The sequence below is a fragment of the Orcinus orca genome, chromosome 11 (assembly GCF_937001465.1).
Source record: "Orcinus orca chromosome 11, mOrcOrc1.1, whole genome shotgun sequence".
Classification (NCBI taxonomy): domain Eukaryota; kingdom Metazoa; phylum Chordata; class Mammalia; order Artiodactyla; family Delphinidae; genus Orcinus; species Orcinus orca.
In genome coordinates this window covers 43,719,863-43,744,278 of record NC_064569.1, presented here as the reverse complement: position 1 = coordinate 43,744,278, position 24,416 = coordinate 43,719,863, and the positions used below count along the sequence as shown (strand labels likewise).

General features: G+C 40.6%; 2 protein-coding genes across 2 annotated transcripts in view; one reads left to right on the top strand and one right to left on the bottom strand.

Moving 5' to 3' along the window:
- Positions 1-14,380, bottom strand: part of NCKAP1L (NCK associated protein 1 like) — a 42,482-nt gene extending 28,102 nt beyond the window's left edge. The window contains exons 1-11 of the mRNA XM_012534668.3: positions 14,222-14,380; positions 13,031-13,141; positions 12,210-12,302; positions 7,820-7,876; positions 6,948-7,090; positions 6,031-6,121; positions 5,803-5,940; positions 4,943-4,991; positions 4,691-4,847; positions 592-648; positions 204-300 (exon numbers count right to left, since the gene is read on the bottom strand). Of these exons, the coding sequence (XP_012390122.1) occupies positions 204-300; positions 592-648; positions 4,691-4,847; positions 4,943-4,991; positions 5,803-5,940; positions 6,031-6,121; positions 6,948-7,090; positions 7,820-7,876; positions 12,210-12,302; positions 13,031-13,141; positions 14,222-14,323 (1,095 nt within the window). The 5' untranslated portion in view covers positions 14,324-14,380. The remainder of the gene's footprint in view (positions 1-203; positions 301-591; positions 649-4,690; positions 4,848-4,942; positions 4,992-5,802; positions 5,941-6,030; positions 6,122-6,947; positions 7,091-7,819; positions 7,877-12,209; positions 12,303-13,030; positions 13,142-14,221) is intronic.
- Positions 14,381-19,750: 5,370 nt separating this feature from the next.
- Positions 19,751-20,997, top strand: LOC101288998 (gametocyte-specific factor 1-like). Its single transcript, XM_004274457.1, has 3 exons — positions 19,751-19,847; positions 20,366-20,372; positions 20,793-20,997. Exons 1-3 carry the CDS (start codon positions 19,751-19,753, stop codon positions 20,995-20,997), a joined length of 309 nt encoding a protein of 102 aa, XP_004274505.1.
- The last annotated feature ends 3,419 nt before the right edge of the window (positions 20,998-24,416 follow it).

Sequence of the window (24,416 nt, the reverse complement as noted above, 5' to 3'; positions counted from 1 at the left end):
TATATGATATACTATGATAGTGCCCAAAAAAGAGATACAAGAAGTTTTAGGGTACTCTAAGAAGATTCAAGGGAATCAGCATATACATACACAAACAGAACAAAAACTCAGAAATGCAAAAACTCATGAATGCCAAGTCATCCCCCACATAGGAGTCTTTTATCATTGAACATCGTCCCCCTCCCAACGTTTCTTTCTCTTGCCTTGGGACCCAGTAGTCCTGGTTCATCGGTTAACACAGTCTCCAGCTCCTTCACAGCCATCCGCAGAAATTGACGCCTTTGAGAGTGAAACTGGCCACTGAGGAAAGAAAGCGGAAACTAGAGAATATTGCCTCACCCACCCTTAAAAATCTTCCAAAGGCAGTGCAGAAGACAGCTGCATTTAGGAAGGGGTGTCAGCTAGGAGGAAGGTTCAATGCCACAGTTAGACCTGGTAAGGAAACACAAGAATCTGTGGGGTAGCAGCAAGTTCTTGGGTTGAGACAATAAGGCTGTACAGAAACTTGGGTGAGAAAAAGGAGAGGAGAGAACAATCTCAGGAGAGATTCCTATTCCATCCCCTCTGGAAGAGCTCATTGCCCGCCTTTACCTGTTTGCAATTGCATGCTCCTTGCTTTCCCTTACGTCTGCCACTCGCTTGCCATACCTGAGGATTGACATACACACAGAAGGGTTGGCCATACCACCAGCTAAAGGCCTTGTCCCACCTTCCCAGTCCTCAGAGATTCCAAACTACAGCCTGCAGGGGCATGGGCAGCCTTCACCATCAGGATCTTTCCAAACCTTACTTTTTACCCTGACCTATTAACAAGAGATTCATAGAGTTTAGAGATTATCTAGTTCTCATCATTATTTTGCAGATAAAGAAAATAATACCTGCAGAAGAAAACTGACTTGCCCAAGGTCACATAGGGTTTTAATGGCAAAGCTGGAACTAGATTTCTTGTCCTGTGCTCCTGCCTTGACACCTTCAAGCTGAAGTACTCTTCCAGGTTTGAGGGAAATACAAAGAAGCAGTGCATAAATATGACACTGCTCTCAAGTAAAAGTAGTTACTCCAGGGCTTCCCTGGTGGCGCAGTGGTTGAGAATCTGCCTGCTAATGCAGGGGACACGGGTTCAAGCCCTGGTCTGGGAGGATCCCACATGCCGCGGAGCAACTAGGCCTGTGAGCCACAACTACTGAGCCTGCGCATCTGGAGCCTGTGCTCCTCAACAAGAGAGGCCGTGACAGTGAGAGGCCCGCGTGCCGCGATGAAGAGTGGCCCCTGCTTGCCACAACTAAAGAAAGTCCTCACACAGAGACGAAGACCCAACACAGCCAAAAATAAATAAATAAATAAATTTATTTTAAAACAAAAAAGTAGTTACTCCAGCTCTCCCCTGGGTCCCATTCCCACCCACCTCCTCTTAGAATTTAACCTTATCAGTTACCCTTTTGTCACTTCAATCTCTCTCTCTCTCCACTGGTTTATTCTCTTCTCCCAATAAGCCTCCCTTATTCTAAAAGGACCCTCGCTTGACCCTGACAATCTACTGAACTTTGCTCATTCTCCCACACCACCAAACTCCTCCAGAGAGACACCTTTACTCTTTTTCACCTCACCTTTCACTGACCCTTGAAGCCCATATGATCTTAGCCACTAAACAAACTGCTCTGTCTTAGGTCACTGTCAACTTTTGAATCACCAAATTAGATGGCCTTTTCATTGTTCTTTGTTTCTCCGTAACATTTGACTCTCCTGACCATACTTCTTTTTTTCAACTAGTGACCCATGCTCAAAAGTCCCACACTACTGTAGGCTCTGTGCTCTCTATGTCCCTTATATCTGTCTTCTCTTGTATTGCATCTGTTGCCACCACATTAGTCGAATTTATAACCTTTCGTTTCTCTTCTCCAAACCACCCCTTATTGAGCTTAGCACAGAATCAGAGAAATTTAGAGTTGGAAAGTATCTTAATCAAATCAGGATTCAACTCCACAGCATTCCTGGTGGGTAATTATTTCATCCTCTACGTGGTATGATGGAAAGTGAGAGGATTAAGAGTCAAAAAATCTGGAATGATTTCCTAATTTCATCTCTTATTAACTGAGTGACACTGAGACTGAGCCTCTATTTTCTCATTTATAAAAGAAGATATTGGGACTTCCCTGGCAGTCCAGTGGTTAGGACTCAGCACTTCCACTGCAGGGGGCACGGGTTTGATCCCTGGTCAGGGAACTAAGATCCCACATGCCCCGTGGTACAGCCAAAAGAAAAAAAGAATATATTAAACATATACCTGAGTATAAGTAACATGAAGATCAAATTAGATCATTTATGGCAAAGAACTCCCTAAACTATAAATCTTACATGTTAGTGTTGTTCTTAGTGATGGGGAACAACACACACTTCAGACATCCCTTCCGTTCCCCAGAAGCGGTAATCATTAGAAAGTGTTTCTATGTATCTGTATCTATTTACCTCCTGTAACTTCTAATTATTAATCTTAGATTTACTCTCTCTTAAGTCTGGCAATGAATTTTTAATAATACTCAGTTGTTGAGAGTATGATGAATAAGTATTCTCATAGATGGTAGATAATACATCTGTTTGGAGGACAATTTGGGAAGAGCTATTAAAATTTGAAATATGCATATCCTTTACCCCAGCAATTCCACTTGTAAGAATTTACCCTATAGAAATGTTCACAAAGATATATGTCTAAGGATGTTCATTTCAACATTGTTTGTAAAGGTTTTTTTCTTTAAAAAAAAAAAAAAAGGAAGGAGTGAGGGAACACTTCAAATGTCCATCAATAGTGGATTGGGTAAATAAATTATGTTACAACCACATAATAAAATACTGTTTGAATGTTAAAAAGAATAAGTCTCTGTAGACTGACACGCAAAGATATCCAAAATACAGTAAGTTAAAAAAAAAAACAACTTCAGGATATAATGTAGAGGGGCTTCCCTGGTAGCACAGTGGTTAGGAATCCGCCTACCAATGCAGGGGACACAGGTTTGGGCCCTGGTCCGGGAAGATCCCACATGCCGTGGAGCAACTAAGCCCGTGTGCCACAACTACTGAGCCTGCATTCTAGAACCTGTGAGCCACAACTACTGAGCCCACGCGCCTAGAGCCTGTGCTCTGCAACGAGAAGCCACTGCAATGAGAAGCAAGCACACCACAACAAGGAGTATTCCCCACTCGCTGCAACTAGAGAAAGCCCGCGCGCAGCAACAAAGGCCCAACACAGCCAAAAAAAAAAAAAAAGAATATAATGTAGAATGTGGATCCATTGCTTTTTACCAATTGCTTATATAAGGTTGAAAATATATGCACACCTTTCCATGTTCATTATAATCTACTAGATTATAAAAAAAAATTATATAAAAAAAAGAAAAATCACTCAATGGCTCCCTATCCCTTTTTTAAAAAAAATAAATTTATTTATTTATTTATTTTTGGCTGTGTTGGGTCTTCGTTGCCGCGCACGAGCTTTCTCTAGTTGCGGCGAGCGGGAGCTACTCTTCATTGCGGTGCGTGGGCTTCTCACTGCGGTGGCTTCTCTTGTTGCGGAGCACGGGCTCTAGGCGCGCGGGCTCAGTAGTTGTGGCGCACGGGCTCTACAGCACAGGTTCAGTAGTTGCTCCGCAGCATGTGGGATCTTCCCAGACCAGGGATCAAACCCGTGTCCCCTGCACTGACAGGCAGATTCTTAACCGCTGTGCCACCAGGGAAGTCCCTCCCTAGCCTTTTTAGAACAGGCTCAAACCCCATGACAGGTCATCCAAGGCCCCAGCTTACCTCTACAAATCTGTCTCTTGAGAACATCTTCATTTTTGTAACCTGGGCTATATGAATTTCTTAGAACTTGCCATGCTCCCTTTTGCCTCGAAATCTTGATAGTTTCTCTGCCTAAAGTATCTTTCTCTGCCTTAAGCAATTTCCCTGCCTTTCCATCCCCACCCTCACCACTCCAGCACACACACACATACACATACACATACACACACACACACACACACATATACACGCTTCCCCTTTTTAATTCTTCAGGTCTATCTGTCTCCAGGTTTTCCTGGATCCTCCAGGGCCAGTTTAAGTATCCTTCTAAAGCACTTTAGGTTTATACATCATAATCCCTTATTATATCACAACAGTTTATTTTTCACTAATTTGCAAGCTCTTTGAGAGCAGAGATTCTGTCTTTTTTAATTTAATAAGCACATATATTGCACTTACAAAGTACCAGGCACTTTTCTACATGCTTTATAAATAGTTACTCTTTCATTCCTCATAACAACCCTATGAGGTAGGTCATAGGGAAGTATTATTATTATTTATAGACAAATTGAGGCATGGCATAGAGAAGCTAATTAACTTGCCCAAGATCACATAGCCAGTAAGTGGTAGAGCTGGAATTCAAACACAGGTAATCTGGTTTCAGAATCCGTTATCTTAACCTCTATGATATCTTACTAACTAATGTATCAAGTGAAGTACCTAGTAAATAGAATGTATTCAATAAATATTTGTTCAATAATTAGAATTATTCCTTAACACCTGTACTTGGGACACTTATGGAGACTAGAAAAGGATGTCAGGAGGGGCTAAAAATCCCTAAAAAAAAGGATGTCAGGAGGGGCTAAAAATCCCTGTCACGAGGGGCTAAAAGATTAGCTGGGACCTCATATCTCACCCTTTCAAACCGCTAAACAGATCCTCGGTGACCTTGTGCACTTGTAGCACATCCTCCCGTATGAGGGTGATGTACAGGGAACCCTGCAGACACAGCTTCCACAGCTTCTGGCACTGGCTATTGGAGTTGAGGCACCCGTGACAAAGAAGAAACCCAACTGTGGGTGGGTAAAACAGTGCAGAGGAAGACTTTTAGAATTTGATCTCCATATAACATGCTATGTCTGTTCCCACCTCATCCCACAAAACTTACTGACAATCCAGCGCTCCATCACTTCCACAGACAGGTACTCACAGGCCATCTATGAGAAGAGAGGCGGAGATGGTCTAGCAGTTATTTAACTTGGTCTACGCTAAAGACTAAGGCAGTCGAGACAAGGGCAGTCAAGCTAGAGTTTGAGTATTAAAACCAACTTTTATTTTACCAGACTGGATAAGGGCACATTGATAAGCCAATATCTGGGAAAGCTGCCAGTAATGGAGGTGAGGCACTAGAAGTGGAGTGAGGAGAAAAGAATATAGTTGAGAAAAGAAAAAGGAACTTGGACTGGAAGTGAGGACAAACAAATGGTTTGACATAACTTCTCTTCAACAATTCAGGAGAGTAATACTCAAATCTCATGATTTCCGTCTCCCTTGGATTCTTTTACCATGTAAAGTATACGTCACTTGTTTGGTGCTTCTCATACTCTTGTACCGTCAGTTGTATTTTTATGAATACACGGCATATCTTCCTACTAGATTATAAATTCTTTGAAGCAAGGACCTTGGGCCGATAGTAGTTGAATAAAAACATTTGTTAATTAATTGACATCTATGCTCAAGTTCCTGCTGGGCTGAATAGGTGCCTAATGACCCAGTTTCATCCATTCATTCATTCTATGAACATTTATTAAATTCCTTCTGTGGGCAGGCACACACTAATCCTGGTCCAAAGAAAATCTCCAACCCAACTATGATTTTTTTAGCCACAAGAGGTGATCAACTCAGAGGCATATCCTAGAAGAGGGCTAAAGCACTCTTAGGGCTGATACTTCCTGAAAAGAAGCACCCTCTAAAGAGATGGCCTTGGAAAGAGAATACTTCCACTGACAAGAGGAAAAGGGAACTCACTGTGTCTGAATTAGCAGGGTTAATCATGGCTGCAGGGGTACTGATGAGACTTAGAAGCTGGGCACTACGCCACTGCTCAGCCCCCTGGTTCCTTCGGACAAACAGAAAGTGCAAAGAAAGCAGGGCTCCACTCACAGCCTGTGGAGGAAAAAAAATGAATCTCCAATGTCAATGATGGGGACAACATACTTCTGCCTGAGGAATTCTCCACTCTCTCAAGAAACTTGCCTTTGTGTGAGGCCCAAACTCCTCTGTCAGCTTCTTCAGAGGGTGGTCATACTCCAAGACCATCTGACCAAGACGGGCAAAACTGGGGTCACTGGAAGCATAGGAAAAAGGAGTTACAGCCCTCCCTTAAACATGATGTAAACTCTCATGTTTGCATATAGGATAACGATGTGTACATAGTCTGGTATTCTCCACCACCTCCAAAGATACTAAACTGTGAATTACATATACAGATAACCCACTCCAGGCCCAGGTATAACTAAGATAGAATCACATGATTTGGTGCTGGTCCATGAAAGTTTCTTCATTATAAGCACCTGAAATAAGGTTGGACACATGATAGGTGTTCTATAAATTCATATTGATTAGTCACAAATCAAGTAATATGGCTGGACCCAAATCTGTATACAACCCAAAAGAATATATATACATTCAAAGCGAATGATAAGTCATGTGCCTAGGTATTCATGCAGGCACATGGGAATACACATCATACATAGAACAATGTTCCACGGTCCCCTCTGATCCCTCTGGTCTTTATTTTTTTCAGCCCTTAAATACTTTTATTTGCACTAATGGAAAGGCAAAGAATTGCAGATAATCCAAAATCCATTTATATTTGGCTCCAAATGTATTTTCAAACATTACTTACCTCTAATGGCTTTAACTTTACTAATATTATTCCTACCAATATTAAAAAGAATTTTCTTTGCCTTTTGCAATAACCTCAAAAGCAGAGTGGCAGCCAGCCCAGGATTAAAAACTCATTAGAGACAGGGCAATTGTTTTACTTTGCCTGGGTTATCATATAGACTATAGATTCTCACATGAGAAAGCATGCCATCTATTTCTCTTGGATCCACCTTTACCTCATAGCACCATGTATGAGATTCTTCATCTTGTATATCTCAACTCACCTATGTCCATGCAGCATCTCATGGGCACAGTTGTACACGCCAATGAGCACCCGTCGATCCTCAATCCGTGACAGAAGTAAAATAACTGAGGTATAGGTCACTATCAAGTCCAGGTAACTCCGAGTGAAGTCAAAGTTGAGATTCTACAAGGAAAATACATAGGAACCCAAGAACAGCAAGGCCTATTAACCACTATTTCCCCAACCATTCCAGACAGTGCTAAACAGACTCTGGAAAGATCTATTTAGAAGGAGAAACTGACAAGACTGCAAATTCAGAAGGAGAAAATTTTAACAAAATTCAGGAGTTAAAAGTGAGCTCAAGATATAAGGAGGCCAGGAAATAAGGTGGCATTTAGAGGCTGGAGGAGGTAGAATAAGAAGATTTTTATGTGAATTCTGGATTAAATAAATCACATTGCTGATCTGCTTAACATGTAAATACACTTTTTTTTTTTTTTTTTTTTTTGCGGTACGCGGGCCTCTCACTGTTGTGGCCTCTCCCGTTGCGGAGCACAGGCTCCGGACGCGCAGGCTCAGCGGCCATGGCTCACGGGCCCAGCCGCTCCGCGGCACGTGGGATCTTCCCAGACCAGTGCACAAACCCGTGTCCCCTGCATCGGCAGGCGGACTCTCAACCACTGTGCCACCAGGGAAGCCCGTAAATACACTTTAACTTCAACATTTTTACAAAAGAATTATAGTCCTGGAATTAATAGCCATTCATTCATTATACAGTATATATTATATTATATATATTATATTATAGTCCTGGGGGAATAGCCATTCCTCCAGTCCCATCTCACCCCACACTGTCCCAACAGAGACAATTTCCGTGGCTCTAGGATAGAAGAGAATTGCCAAGAATCTTACAATATCAAAATGGCACTGGCAGGCATCAATCGTGTTGAGAAGTTCATATACATGATCCTGGGGGTAGAATCGGAGATGAGAATGAATAAAGAATAAAGAGAAGATGACATGTACTACCAGAATTTGAGGGAAGGTTCTCTCCCTTGGAGGTCCTAGAGAGCCACTGAATAACATAAGAGCGGGTTGCTGAGTAGAGGGAGTTCCTCCTCCGTAAGCTGTCCGTGGGCCCCTATCAGTCTACCCTACTGGATGCCCATGTCTCCACAGGCACAAGTCACTACTACATTATGCACACTTTCCCTGATCTTATCATCCCAGTGCCCCCTTCCTCCACAAAAAAAGGTTACAAGATGCAGACCATCTGATAGGCTGTTTCTAAACTACCAAAAATCAGACCCATTTTTATTGGTGAATCCCAAAATCAGTCTGTTCTTTGATTCTGTCTCTTATTCTCAGAAGTTAATCATTAACAAATGGGAAAACTACCCAACTTTCTACATGTTTCTGTTCACTGATCACCTACTACGTACTAAGTACTTACTAGGTAAGTTGCATATACTTCATTTAACCTCATTTCAGTGTGAGAGGGATTCTTTTTCTTTTCATACATAATTTTACCTAAATAAATATGCAGTTTTACTGTGGACACTTCCCTCCCCGCAACATCAGCACCCACCCTCCATCCTGCCCAACCCTCAGGTAAACCAGTTTAACAACCTGGTATGTCCTTTCTTAATTTTCATCCTATTTATATAATCCTATTAGATAGGGAGAAAAAGAGAGAGAGGGGTCTTTTGAAAATCATTTGTGTTAAAAATTTGAGATAATATTACACTGTTCTTATCATTTTACTTTTCTTATTCAACCTTACCTGCTAAAAGTCCTCAAGTCATCTGGTAGAGCACTAATGTACTTCTTATTAATGGCTGCATAATAGCCCATGGTACGGCCAGTTCATTCAGCCTTTTTCCCACTGATGAGTGTTTGCTTTGTTCCAATTCCTGGCCCTATCCACTGCACATTGGTACTTTCATTTCTACAAAAGTGGAACTGCTAGATCAAAGGGTATATATATTTTTATTTTTAAAATATGTTGCCAAAAGATTTGAACAGGCTCTTTACAATTAAAAATATAAAAATGACGAACAAGCACATGAAAAGACGCCCAATAATATTAGTCATCAGGGAAATGCAAATTAAAATCACAAGAAGATATCACTACACACACCCATCAGAATGACTAAAATTCGGGAGTTCCCTGGTGGTCCAGAGGTTAGGACTTGGCACTTTCACTTCAGTGACCCAGGTTCAATCCCTGTTCAGGGAACTAAGATCCCGAAAACTGTTTGGCACGGCCAAAAAACAACAAAAAAAGAATGACTAAAAGCAAGTGTTGATGAGAATGTGGAGCAACTGGAACACTAATATATTGCTGATGGGAAGGGAAAATGGAACCACGACTTTGGAAAAAATGTTTGGCTGTTTCTTATAAAATTAAACATACACATACCATATGATTTAGCAATTCAATTTCTAGATTATTTACCCAAGTGAAATGAAAAATGATTTGTACTCAAATGTTTATGGCAACTTGTGCATAATGGCCAGAAACTGGACACAACCCAAAAGTCCATCAACAGGTAAGTGGATAAACAGATTGTATCCATACAATGAAATAGTGCTCAGCAAAAATAGGAAATGAATCATGAAACATAAACAAATCTTAAAAACATGCTGAGTGAAGGAAGCCAGACACAAAAGAAAACATGCTATATAGATTCTAATTATATATATGAACCCCTGAAAAAGAAAAACCTAATCTGGAAAGCAGACCAGTGGTTGCCTGGGGCCAGGAGTCAGGGAGGTAGGGATGGACTGAGGAAAAAAAGGTGCAGGGAAGCTTTGGGTTGATGGTAATTTTCTGTACTTTGTGGCGGTTGTTACACAGGTGTATACATTTGCAAACTTATTAAATGTATGGGGAAAAATGTTTCCAAGTTACCTTCCCCAAAAGGCTGCATCTAAAGTAACATATGGGGAAACTGAGGCTAAGAGCAGTTAAGAAACTCCCCAAAGATCACAAAACTAGTAAGGCAAAGTATCAGAATTAGAACCCGGAGGCCATGATCTTCTGTTTATACTACATGATCTCAAGACCTCTGTCTAGGTCTATGCTGCCTCCTTTGCTGGGAGGGCCTGTCTACAACTCCTTCCTGCAACCCAGTTCCCAAGGGATATAAGATATAACTGAAGTTTGCTTTCAGCCTCTCATACAACCAGTGTCACTATACTGTAAAGACAGAATCAGAAGGGAATGGATTTAACATCTGTTTGGCCTATTACTTTATTATATGCTAAACACTGTACTAGATGTTTTCAATGTGTTATCTCATTTAATTCTCACAAATACCCCATGTAGTAAATCTCATTTCCCCTTTTATAGATAAAGAAATTGGGAGTCAAAGAGTTTCTTGTCTAAAGCCATACAGTTTGTAAGTGATAAGGCTGAGATTTAAAACCAGGTCTGTCTGATTCAGAGCCTACCTACCTTACAATGCACAATACCTCCGTGTCTCTATTTCCCTTCCTGCCCTGAATGAGGCATACTAGATTCCTTGGGCTCAGAACTTTACCACTGCAGCAACCAGAGATATCCTAAAATCTCCGTTGGACAAATTTTCTAGTAACAGACTTTTTATATGCTTCCAGCATTCTTCTACTACCTCCACCAGTGCCTACCTTCTTCCTAATCACTACTCTCAATTCCAAATGAATTAACCTCTGACCTGACCCTCCCTCTTCACTGCATGATCTAATGAACAGCCTGGATTAGCTCCCTAGAGAAAATACAGGACACCCAAAGCAGGGTCCCATACTCTTGTACCACCTGAAAAAATATTATAATACCATCACAAACTTAAATGGCTCAGATGACTAAAATTTGTGTTATTTCTTGAATACATAAATAATAGGTGTTCATTGCAGAATAATTAGAAAATACAAACATAATTTCAATTTATTTTTAAAGCCACTCATAATCTCACTATGTAAAGAAGTTCCAGCCTTATTTATATGCATATTTATCTATGTAAATATACATTTTAGGGACATCTCCTGTCGTAAGCTACATTGTAATTTGCTTTTATACTAAAGAACATGTGAAGAGCATTTTTCCATGCCGATTAATATAAATACGTGTTATCCTTAACAGCTGTATAATATTCATTTATAGACATATACTCTGAACTTTTAACTAAGCCTCTATTTCTTGAATATATGATTATCAAGTTGTCACTATCATAAGTAATGCAACAGAGTACATTCTTGTACATATACCTTTGCACTTCTGATTGTTTCCTTAAGACAAATTTCTAGAATTAGAATTGTTACATTTAAAAGTATATATTTTTAAGACTTTTGAAACACCATATCGATCTGCCCTTCAAAAACATTGTACTAAATAATTTTTCACAGTTTATGTTTACAAAAATAGTACATGCTCATTGTTTAAAACTCAATTTATCATCCATGTATTATGCTACCAAACACTGTTAACAATTAGACAAATCCAAACTGAGGGAAATTCTGAAAAATAACTAGTCTGGACACTTCAAAAAGGTCAGTGTCATGAAAGACAAAATAAGGCTGAGAACTATTCTAGATTAAAGACTAAAGAGACATGACAACTAAGAGACATGACATCATAAATTCAATGTATGATCCTTGAGACAGCTAGAGGAATATGAATATGGGCTATATATTAACTACAACATTGTAGCAATTTTACATTTCCTGAGTACGATAATTGTATTAAGGTTAGGTAAGAAAATATTCTTGCTCTTAGCAGATGTATGCTAAAGTGTTCAGGGAGGGAAATGTCACGATGCCTGCAACTAACTCAAATGGTTCAAGAAAAAAAAAAAAGGTAAACAAACATGGCAAAATACTAAAAATCAGGAGATCCAGGGGGAGAGTAGAACAATGTTCATTGTACCATTCTTGAAATTTTTCAGTAGATTTGTAATAAACTATTGGTTAAGAATACTTAAAATTTTAACTCAAATAATACAAAAATGTATAGTGTAATAAGTTAAAGCCAATCATAATAATCCACCCCCAAAGGCAGGTATTTTTAACAGATTAATGTGAACTATTCCACATCTTTCCTATATATATATATATATATACTAACACTATGTGTATATAAGTTTATGTATCTTTTAAAACAAAAATAAAATTGTATCATACACTATTCTGCAACTCACTTTCATTTAACAATACAACTTAGATATCCCTCCATATATCAATACATCTTATTTTTTCAAGAAACGGGAATAAGGAACATAAAAGAACGTCCAAACATTGGGGACCTGGGCTAGAAAGAGCTCACCCGAAATTCCATAACGTCCACAAATGACTGGTAGTAGTTGGTGAGGAATCTAATTATCTCAGATTTTTCCCGATGTACTGGTCCTAAATGTTGCTGAGAGAAACAAAATAAAAAACACAAATTAAGAAGACAATTGATCAAAGTAACCCAAGAAGAACAGGGGTTGTACCTAAAACATTCTTAAAGAGGGTTAAAATACACTGACAGAGGAAGCTGGAAAGTCTTCGAACTCGGAAGGTTTTTAAACAGAGAATATTCTCTATCTAGGCAGGATGGTTGCATGCGATCCTGACTGGATATAGATTGTGAAGTGAGAGGAAATTTCAAGGTCTCTTTCAGCTAAAGAGGTTTATTATTCATATCAAAGTCAAAAGAAGCTGAATGAGAAGATGCTATAGGTAAGATGGTAAGAAATCTAGGGCTAACATTTAATAAGGGAGAAGTAAGGGATATGACACTAGATGCATAACTCTAAGACAATAACCAAGAAAACACTGAGGGGGAAATAGGAACAACAATAAAATATATGCAACTGCTTCATCGATAGAGCCGTCTTTCTTGGAAAGAACAAAGTGTTCTTGTGAATCTTACAATGGAGAAAGGGGCAATGCTTTGCTCCAGTTTACCCTAGGAGAATCCCATCTTATCTCAGAATTCTTAAGACTACAACAACCTGAAGCCCTGTGGTTGAGCTTAGGAAAACTAAAAGAAGGCTAGTCCATCCCCTGCCAAGTTCAAAGAGAGGCAGTCAAAAGAGAGTTTGAACCATCCAAGCACAGAGTTATTTCAGAGAAAGGAGAGAAGAGGGACAGCATTCTCACCGTGCTGTTTCGGACATCTATGTTGGGAAATTTCTTGTTGATGTACTTGAGAGATGATTCCATGGACTTTTCCAGTAAGAAAGGGGGCTTGGATTTGGGGTCTGAACAAGTCTGCACAAATAAATAACACTATATTTCAACCCTTTCTCCCGCTCCTTGGAAACATACCTCTTCCTGCATCATGCATTCTCACACAATCTCTCTTAGGGAAAGGGAATCTGGGAATTAATTATAAAAGCATAAGAGTAGGTCAGGAACAAGTTCCAGGACATTAAGCCAACTATCAGAAGAGCTAAATAACCTCAGCATTTCGTCTTGCTGGGTAAAGCTTAACATCTGCTCGCCCGGCACAAAGAGGAAGCTCTCTCCTCACCCCTCAGCTGAAGCCGGAAGGAGAAAAGCAGCTGCTCAGAACTTAGACTCTGTGGGAGAATCAGTGTCACAATTATGTCCATTATATAAGCATCTTATCCCAAAGGGCATTTATAGGGGGCATGGAGACAGAGAAACTATGTCCCCAGTGATTTGTTTTATTATGACATGCACCAAAGTCCCCTCCCCCCAAGTCCCCTATTTTCTCTTCCAGAAATTCCCCACTCCCACCCGTCTTTATCTCTCAACTTCACTAGGCCCAGCCCCTAGCCCACCTCTTGCCACCAGCTTCTCCCAATTCCGAAGTTCCTATCCTAAACACACATATATATATAACCACAGCAACAACTGTCTCAGAGCCTAAGTCCCTCAGAAGGTACCTACTCTTTTTTTAATCCAAATAGCGTATCTATTTTTTCCTTTTAGGGAAAGTACTTGCACGAAAAAGTTTTTGCCAGAGACCCAACTTTGGCTGTCTTCAGAGTGTGGGGGACCAGCACTAAACAATAAGACCCAGAATTCTAGACCCAGAGTTTTATCCAGGAGACCCGGAACACAGTTATTTCCCATCCCATCTCTAACCCCAGCAGGAAGCAGACACCCTCGTTGGGGGTGAGAATCATACCAAGAAAGGCGGAAGCCCTGAAAAAAAGCCTCCGCTTCTGCCTCCCAGCACTGGCTGTCCTACATAATCCGAGTGACTGAAGGCCAGTTAAACTAGTGAGAAAGAGGAGCAAGCCTAACGGCTGGACCTGCCTCAGGGTTCCCTGCCTTACGACTGCTGGAATAGTTAGTACTAGTCCACTTGCCTATGCTTACCTTCTTGATGTTATACATTCGGATGAGAACCCCCTGACCTCGGTCATTCAGGATAGTGAGCTTCTCTGCTAATTTATGCTGGTAGGCAGAAGTCAAAGACATGATGGCCACGGAGAGAGAGGAGCATCCAGACAGCAATGCCTGATCTCCCCAAACACTTTCACCTTGGGTGGTGACACCCTCTGGGCGGAGGCACCCAGCCTGGTTGGTGCGCTGGTCTTCCCGTTGCCTCTACAATTGGCTCATGGCTGAAAGCAGTCATTACACCTCACAGGCCTCCAAATCTTCTGTGCTTCCTCTTGCACACTCAGCAGGGGAGACTTCCTCTTTCTAGCTGTGCAGCATTTTTGGTAAGACTGTAAAATGTGTGGAAGTGGGGGAGAGGGGCAGGCTTTCAAGGCTCTTCACAGTCTGCCACCAACCTTTCTGGCCTTACCCTTCCACTAGTGCCCTATATAAAGCTCCACACCAGACAAAAAGTATCAACCACCCCAGGCCCATCCACCTTTATACTTTCCCTCTTTTATATCCCCATCAAGAATGCCTATGTTATTCTCTCCTGAACCTTAAGCCTATTCAAATTTTAGGGCCTAGATTAAATTCCAACTCCTCCAAACTACCCCATTCATTGTCAAACATTATATAACACTGTATTCCTTGTTATATTTTTAAGTACATGTCTTATCTTCCCAACTACATCATAAGCTCCTTAATGACAGGAATTGTATCTAACACTTCTTTATATCCCTCTAGCACAATGATTCTCAAAGTGTGGTCACATTAGCATCACCTGGAAACTTATCAGACATGCAAATTCTCAGGTCCCACTCCAAACCTACTGAATCCAAAACTCCGGGGTAGTATCCAGCACTCTGTTTTAACAAGCCCTCCAGGTTAAATTCAATGCTCTCCCAGGTTTGAGAACCACCACTTAAGTACAATGATTCTTAAAGGTGCTTAAGAAACTGAGATCAATCCCTGTCTCCTGAGATTCAGGATTGGCAGGTCTGCAGTGGGGTCTAGAAGTGTGCATTAACAAGTACTCTAGGAGGTTTTGGTGCAAATGTTCTGTTGGACACATATTGAGAAACAATGATCTAGAACACCACCTCTTAGACACAATAGCCACTCAATAAATATGCTGATTTATTTGTTGAATTATTAAGACTAAACTGGGAAATAGACCCCATAAAGAAGAACCAAATTAACTGAGATTAACAAGGGTAAATTAATGACAGACTTTAAATCTTAGAAGATTAGATAAATTTTAGCACTATAATTTTTTTTTTTTTTTTTTTTTTTTTTGTGGTATGCGGGCCTCTCACTGTTGTGGCCTCTCCCGTTGCGGAGCACAGGCTCCGGACGCGCAGGCTCAGCGGCCATGGCTCATGGGCACAGCCACTCCGCGGCATGTGGGATCCCCCCGGACCGGGGCACGAACCCGTGTCCCCTGCATCGGCAGGCGAACTCCCAACCACTGCGCCACCAGGGAAGCCCTTAGCACTATAATATTTTGTCATTCCAAGTTAGGCCTTAACTCCCTAACTCAAGAAAATCAGCTCCCTTTCAAGTTTCTTTCAAGGCAAAAAGCAGAAAGTCCTCAGAAAATTCTAAATCAAACAGAATTGTCTTCATATCTACCTCCTTTCTAACACCTTTTCAAATAAACAAGAAGATGGAATAAAATTTCAAATATCTCTAAGGTAGACTTTGCATTTTCGGAAAACAGAATCTGCCTTCCAGCTTATTTACTGCAATTGAGTCCCTAGAAGGCTATGGGCCTAGCATAAGGTGATAGTGGCCCCAAATATTTGAATTACCTGCTGTTACCAACGAAACTCAGGTTCTACTAAAGAGATCCATGAGGTTTCTATTGGTCTTTCACCTTGATGGAGGAGAATAAAGGGCAGGCAGTAAGACACCAATATCTACGGAGCTGACCAGCAGTATAGCAGCAGCCTCCTTATGGGTTAGTATAGTTCCTATTGGATCTTTCTCACTTGCATTTCTTATCCTCATCCAAAAACTTTTGTTAAAGACACTCCATGCCAAGCCAATCTTACGCTCTGCTATCCCCTATTATGTACTCACCAGCTTAGTGGGGACCATGTTCTCAGTGTCCTATGTTCATTTTTCATTTCTGCCTTTCTCATTTATGGATGCTTTCCCTCTTGCTGACCCAAATCCCAGTCAATCTTCTGGATCCAGCACAAACAATCCCAAGTCCAGCCCTTGCTGAACTCCTATAGCACTTGGTCTATAGCACATATTTCACACCTAAATTAGTTTTCACCTTTAATTGCCCAGTTCATATTATACTGCCACCTCAGCTGAACTGTAAGATTGCTAGAGCCCAGAAACACTTATTTGCCTGTACTTGGCATATGGGAAAAGCCTACATTCTGGAATCAGACAGAATTCTGGGTTCAACAGTTGAGTACAGTGGACTGAGCCTTATGACTTAGAGGCTAGGATCCCAGGTTCTAGAGCCAGATAGCTTGAGTTCACATCCCAACTCTATCACTTAGCAGCTTTGATCCAGTGTCTCTGTCTGTAAAATTGAGATGATATTAATAGTTCCTACCTCTTGGGAGTACTGTGTGTGTTAAGTAAGTTACTGCATGTAAAGTGATGACCTGGTTATTTACTATGTACCAGGTACTTTAAGTGCTTGACATGTATTACATCAAAGAATAGTAATAATGATACTCAAACACTTGCTAGCTTTTTTTTTTTTTTTCAGCGAAAACAACTGACAGTATTTATTGCCACTGATAAAATACAAACTGTCAAGCAGAAATGACAATTCTGGAAAACCTGTATCCACTACTATAAGCCTGACAGATTCCCGATACTTAAAGTCGTTCCTGGGCCTTCCCTGGTGGCAGTGGTTAAGAATCCGCCTGCCAGTGCAGGGGACATGGGTTTGTGCCCCGGTCCTGGAGGATCCCACGTGCCGCGGAGCGGGTATGCCTGTGAGCCACAACTACTGAGCCTGTGCATCTGGAGCCTGTGCTCCACAACGGAAGAGGCCGTGACAGTGAGAGCCCGCGCACCGCGATGAAGAGTGGCCCCCGCTCGCCGCAACTGGAGAAAGCCCACGCACGGAAGCGAAGACCCAACACAGCCAAAAATAAATAAATAAATAAATAAATAAATTTATTAAAAAAAAAAAAGTCGTTCCTGATGAAATCAACACTTACTAGCTTTGTAACTTTAAGCTATCTACCACCACTGAGCTGGTCTCCTAATCTATACAATGGCAGTAATCCCTCATACAACTGTGCAAGTAATTATATGACATGGTGTATGTAAATATTTGGCTCAAGACCTGGTACACTGGATTAGGAGCGCCAAATATAAATTTTTGATTTTTTTTAGCATGTAGTGAGCTTATATTGCTTTCTGTGGAATTCTATTTGGCACCCCATCAAGAAAAAGGCCAAGTTTAAAGATGAGACTAATCTGCCAACAGGTAATCTCTAGGGAAACTTCACTGGAAACATTATGTGGCAGGTCCTGCTGGAAACGGGAGGAACCCTTCTAAGGGGAGTTCAATTACCCCAGAGCAGGGTCTAGTAACCCTGTCTACAAATCAGAATACCCTGTGGAACTCTTTTAAAGCCACAGTTAGCCAAACCCCATTCGTGAAGATTCTAATACAACAGTTCTGGAGTGGGGCCAAAGGCTCTGTCACTTTGAAACTACTCAGTGATTCTCATGCACAACCAGGCTTGAGAACCACTTCTCAGGACCTAACTATGACATCAAAAACTTCCAAACCTCTGAGAAACCACAGAACATATGATGGGAGAAGAGGCATTGAGCAGAAAGTTGCTTCACACCACTTGAACAGAAAGTTGCTTCACATCACTTGACTGAAAGGTACTGTGCTTTCCCTTCAGCTGTTTGCCTTGTTTTGCCTTACAGAAGGACTGTTCTCCTGTTCAAGTGACCCTGCCTTTCGGATTCTTGAGAGTCACTGCTTCAAGAATAAGTTCGGTCTAAAAAGCCTTCAGACTAGGTTTAAGTGTCAAGCTAGCATCAAGGTTGGAATACTGTTGCCAAGTCTAACAAATGGCATTAAACCAAACGGCCTCCATTAGAGTGTTGGCCTCTCTACATGGGATATTCAGCTAGCAATAATTAGGTGAACGGTCCCAGGGCACCAATTCTTGAGGCCTATGCCTGAAGCACTCTTTGTTTATTAAGACCAGCCTTTCAGTCCAATCAAACTTCAAATTTTTCTAGGCTGCTGGCTAAAAATGAGGGTTTGAGGTTATCTAAAGACTACACTTAGGTATTAAAGCTCTTTTTCCATTATCTTTAAGAATCTTCATTGTAAAACAACTATACCCCAATAATAAAAAAAAAAAAAGAAGAAGAATCTAAAGATAGCTATGCAATGTTGGATTATACTGCGCCTTTATATTCAGGGAGCCAATTCACTTCAGAGTAAGTATTCACGGCTCTAACATAACCATTAATATGCATTGTAAGCTTTAAAAAAACACCTTGGCTTGTGTTCCTGAAAGGTACCTGAGTTTAAATCCCTAGACTTAATCACCTAAATGCCCTCAGGAAAATCTGACATTTAACAGTCTAGCTCTGTGCCCTTTGTCTATGCCCTAGGCATGATGTAAAGTAGAATTGAAATGGGCTATTCTAGGCACTTCTCTATCCCTACTGCTTATGGCAGTCTGCCTTGATCTTTTTCTCCCTTATCAGACTGTGCTGTCTCTGCTTTGCAGAAATCTCAACTGTAGCTGTTGCCTGGAAACTTGGGAGTCCTTGAAGTGAATGTCTGCGATGCTAAAGACAGCTAGCCATAAGGGAGTGTAGGCCTCCTATCGGTAGTAAAATGAGGCAGATTTGAGACTGTGTATTCTTAGTTCACTTCTAGGAGTCTTCATGTGTTAATACCTACAACTTTAGAGATTTCAGATGAGCATTCTCAGATGATTATAAAGTAGCCTGAACTTGAATATGGTAATGTTCATTCTTCCAAATCCCTCTCCCCAAAAGCGTCTATGCTGACCTATCTGACAAGTAGCATCCTTGTCTGGAAAAGAGCTTAATTTAGACAGGTTTGGCAGAGAGATGGAAGGGGGCAGTGCTGAACAGTGAAAGAACCGGCTGCCCCAGCCCTTGCTTTCTCCAGCACTCAAGCTTATGGTGTTAAACTTCACCTTACCCCAGTACTGTGAATTTTCCAAGGAATCCTACCTGTTTATTTAACACACTAATGAAGGGCAAAAAAAACTATCTAAAACAAGCTATATAATATGTACAAATACTAATTTTTGGCCTTCCGAGGCAGATAAACAGTGAATTTATCCTATTATCCTACTATCTAACTGGCTAGACTATTGTTTAGTTATCCAAAACTTTCATAGGTAAAACTTGAGACACCCATATCTTTCACACTACTCTTTCTCTGAGAACAGAAAATAGACCTATGTCAACATTACTTGATCCTAAATGTCAGTATTTTCTTTGCCAACCCATGGCTCCTGCTATTTAGGGCTCATGGAGCTAGAAGTCTTGGAAATATGTCCTTATGACCCAAACCACAGGATGTTAGTCAGCAGGTTACAGTACCACCTGGCATCATGTAGAAAGGTGAGTTTTCCTGATAACTCTTAAGTCACTGGAAGGAGAAAACTAAGCTCAAAATATAAAAGGTTAAAGACCCTTTAAAAAAAAAGAACAGGGGGCTTCCCTGGTGGCGCAGTGGTTAAGAATCCGCCTGCTAATGCAGTGGACACGGGTTTGAGCCCTGGTCCGCGAAGATTCCACATGCCACAGAGCAACTAAGCCCGTGTGCCACAACTACTGAGCCTGTGCTCTAGAGCCCGCAAGCCACAACTACTGAGCCCACATGCCACAACTAATGAAGCCCATACACCTAGAGCCCGTGCTCCGCAACAAGAGAAGCCACCACAATGAGAAGCCCGCACACCGCAATGAAAAGTAGCCCCCACTCGCAGCAACCAGAGAAAGCCTGCGCGCAGCAATGAAGACCCAGCGCAGCCAAAAATAAATAAATAAATAAATAAAAGAACAGGACTTCCCTGGTGGCGCAGTGGTTAAGAATCCACCTGCCAATGCAGGGGACACAGGTTTGAGCCCTGGTCCGGGAAGATCCCACGTGCCGCGGAGAAACTAGGCCCATGTGCTGTAACTACTGAACCTGCACTCTAGAGCCCGCAAGCCACAACTACTGAGCCTGCGTGTCACAACTACTGAAGCCCGCGTGCCTAGAGCCCGTGCTCCACAGCAAGAGAAGCCACCTCAATGAGAAGCCTGTGCACCACAATGAAGAGTAGCCCCTGCTTGCCGCAACTAGAGAAAGTCCGGGCACAGCAACGAAGACCCAAGGCAGCCAAAAATCAATAAAGAAAGAAAGAAATTTAAAAAAAAAAACTTCTGAGTATACATAGCACCTGCAAGTTCTTAATGTTGGAACATTGTATGTCTTCAGCATTTCCAGAAAGGAATGGAGGGTAGAATACAGGCAAAACCTAATAGCCATTTAACAAGAACTTCTTCCTTTTAGAAAAATCCAAAGAAAACTAAAAAAGATGGCTAACTGCAAATATAATGCTTGTCATGTGGTCCCAATCAAAAGGCTCAAAGAACATGAGGCTAACTGTGTCAATAGAACTGCTATAGATGACAGCAAGTTTTTCATTTGGGGGACAGATAAGTGGAGTCGAGTTCTATTGCCCCCCCACCCTCCATATCTCATAGCTATGGACACCTTAGCCAAATGAGGAATGAAAAACAAAAAGAAGTTTCCACTCTGCTTCTATAACTTCTGGTCTGCTTTATTTCAGAGCCATTTAATCTTCCAAAGGTTACTTCTCCAAGTTTGGAACCAAGTGAAAAATTTTCTGATGCCGCCAATCAGATTCCTGACCCTGATGTCTGGAATGTAGGTAAGCAAGGGTGAGACAGTGAACACAGTCCTAAGTGAAGGCCTGGACCCTAAGTCCTCTATAGCTAATAAGTACAGAAGCTCTGCAGTAATTAGTCTTAATACTACTCCCACAAAATCCTTCACCAAAGCAATCAAAAGAGTAAATCTCAGAATTTCATCTCTCTCTGGAGAGGCAGCCCAGTAAAAAGGAGTCTAATTAAATCTAAATTCACTTGTAACAGTTAAAAGATTCTTATCTTACCAATACCCAGTCACTTTCCATAGAAGTAATTTTTTACTTGTAATCTGAAAGATTAGGATCTATCCTATCTCAAGTGATATCTTTTCTCTAAGATGCAGCATGTTATATTGGAGAATTCACTAGCTTTTCAGTCAGATCTAGGTTCAACTACTTGCTCTGGCCTCAAGTTACTTCTCAAACACATCTTCCTCATCCATAAAAGGAATAATATCTACCTCATAAGGTAGATTAATATTAAATAAAGATGTATGTATGTGTTAGAGCAATGCAAGCTCCTTTAACAGATAAAGTCCAAACTGTGTTAAATGTCATGATTTAACACAACAGAAGTTCCCTTGTATACAATCCAGTGCAAGTATTTGGTAGGAGTGGTGATTCAAGAACAGAGGCTCTTTGACTTTTGACTGTCACCTCCCACACCTGGCTTCCCAAGCTGCCACAAAAAGAGAAGGGAGAAAGTACAGCTACCTCATAACCACCTCAGCCCAGAAGAGAGTATTTCTACTCACATCCCATTGGCAAAAACTAGTAACAAGACCATACCTATGTCAGGGAGGCAGAAATGTAGGCCCAGGCAGAGCAGTCACTTCCCAGCAACAGCTATGGAAGGGAGACTCAAATCTCCTGCCAGCTAGCCTTCTCTGCAATAATGTAAAAATGCTTAGTACTTGTGTTACTTCATCCTGATTTCTTTCTTTCTAGATAACACACATCATTCTCCTTCATTTGTCCTTAAGACATTTGCTCCAAAAATGCTGGTTTGTGAAAGGTAAGATAAATCATCCTATAGAAGTTATTGGAATAGAGAGTGAAATACCTTTAATACCTTAGGAGAATGGCCACTAGATCATAGGCATGGCAGATGCCTAAGCTTCAATTACAAATTTTAAAAGAGCTGTATTCATGGGCTCTGAGTATTTCCATTCCTTTCCTAAGGCTCCACTTAGGACTTTAATCCATCAAGGACTTGATTACACAAGGTTCTCAATTCTGTGTAAGATTTTCAAGGAAAAAAACCCCAATTCCTAAAGCTACAAAGGGGAAAGAGCTAGTATACTATACATGGGCAGGATCCCCAACCACACAAACTTCAAGGGCACAGCCAAGAGCTAGAGGAGCCCTCAGTGGAGCTACCCACTGGATACACAGTGGGGAGGGAAGGTGCAAAGGAACTATATAAAACAGATGCTAGCACAAAACCAGTAATTCCTACCCGGACATGTAGTAGCATCAACTATTTTTGTTAAAGTAACTTTAATCTCCTAGAACTGGTTATCTAGACTAATTCTCTAGTTCTGATTTCCAGCTAACTTTCCTCCTTTGGTCATCTTCTACAGCGATTCAAGAGACATAAAAAAAGAGACTATGGATGATAAACATCGTAACAACCATAAGTCCTAGAGAAAAGGTAGAATAACTTTTTTAACATCACAGTTTTAATATATATTAACATAGTTTTTTATATTAACATAGTTTTAACTAATATCACTAACATTGTATTCTAAATCTTCAAAGATTCTTAGACAAGCTTTTCTTCTTTAAAAATAAACACTTTCAAAAAATAAATAAATACATAAATAAAAATGAACGTTTTCTATTCAAAGTCCTCCTCCTCTCACAATAGAATGCAGGGAAAGTCCTGATGGCTTTAAATCAGACTGGAGAAAGAGCTGTCTAGAACTCTATTTGAAATGCTATTAACACACATCAAGCTTAGGTCTTCCATAAAAACGCTTGCTATCAAAATGGCACTGCCTCAATGTTCTCTTTCTATCCTTAGGTAAGAAGAACTGATGGGGAAGTTGTAGGTTAAAGAGCCAGCAGATGGAAGATTTATTAAGTCTTTTTTTAAAACTTTGGGGAAATCTTTACTGTCAAGTTTTAGGTAACAACTCTTGTCACTGTTGGCATCTTAACATGTTTTTATTTATTTAAATGAAGAGTATTTTTCCTATGACAAGCTTCCTTTGGTTTTTTATTCTTCCTTGCTGTCATATCCTCATATTTCAACTAAAGGGCTGGAGGGCTGATTTGCCTATTTCTCTTTGTAGGGGAAATACAGTCACCATGTGGTCTATAATGCTATTCCTTAGTTAGGTTCTTTATCCCCCAACCTTTTTCTCCTACCTCCAAGTCATTTACTGTATGACCATCATATCAACCTTCTTCAATCAATTCTCCATACGAATCTTCCATGCTTAAAGGATATAGTTTTTATGACAAGCTGAGTTTGAAACATGGCTCCAAATCTACCTTCCTAACTCTGCAGAAGTCAGTTTACATCCATGTTAAATATGTTTTATTCTTTTTCACTTGGTTCGTTTTAAAATGTCACCCCTTGCCCTTCAACTATTCAAATCCCTGTTCTAGCTTTTTTTAAGTCCAATTCTTAATCGTCACCTCATTTAAACCTTCCCTGTCTCCGACCTCAACCAAACCACAAACCTTCGTGAAGGAAGGCAGAATCACATACTGCTTTATATTTGCTACCTCATTAGCCTAGTGCTGTGCATCTAGGAGATATTCAAATACTTGGTGCTTAAACTGAACCAAGACCCAATTTAAAACAGGCCAAAATTAGTTCCTCTTAACCTGCAGTTTTTATTGCAGCTAGCTAATCCTTTTAAAATAATGAGTTTGGCGTTTTGCTAGTTTACTGACTAGTCCAGGTATATTTAGACTTAAAGAGTCCTATCCCTACCTAAGTATTTTCTAGATCCTTTTCAAATGATCTTTTTTTTTTTCTTCCGCTAAAATAGAAGGGAGAACAGAGAACACTAGACACTTTTAGCATCTAGCACATTCCAGTATATTTGGTACAAAGTGGAGGGGGTAGGGGGCTACTGACTTTCTCACTTAGCTTTACAGAATATAAACAAGATTTACTTTTATCTCTTGACTAAGACCTTACACATATTTTGAATTTTTAAAATTATACTTTGGTATATTAACACCAGACTATATAAAAACAAAAGGTTGTTTCCCAGGAAAAATGGCCCTAAAAGATAAAA

What these genes read in the sequence shown, in the direction of transcription:
- LOC101288998 (XM_004274457.1), top strand. Translation starts at nt 19,751, where the DNA reads ATGGAGCTAGAAGTCTTGGAAATATGTCCTTATGACCCAAACCACAGG.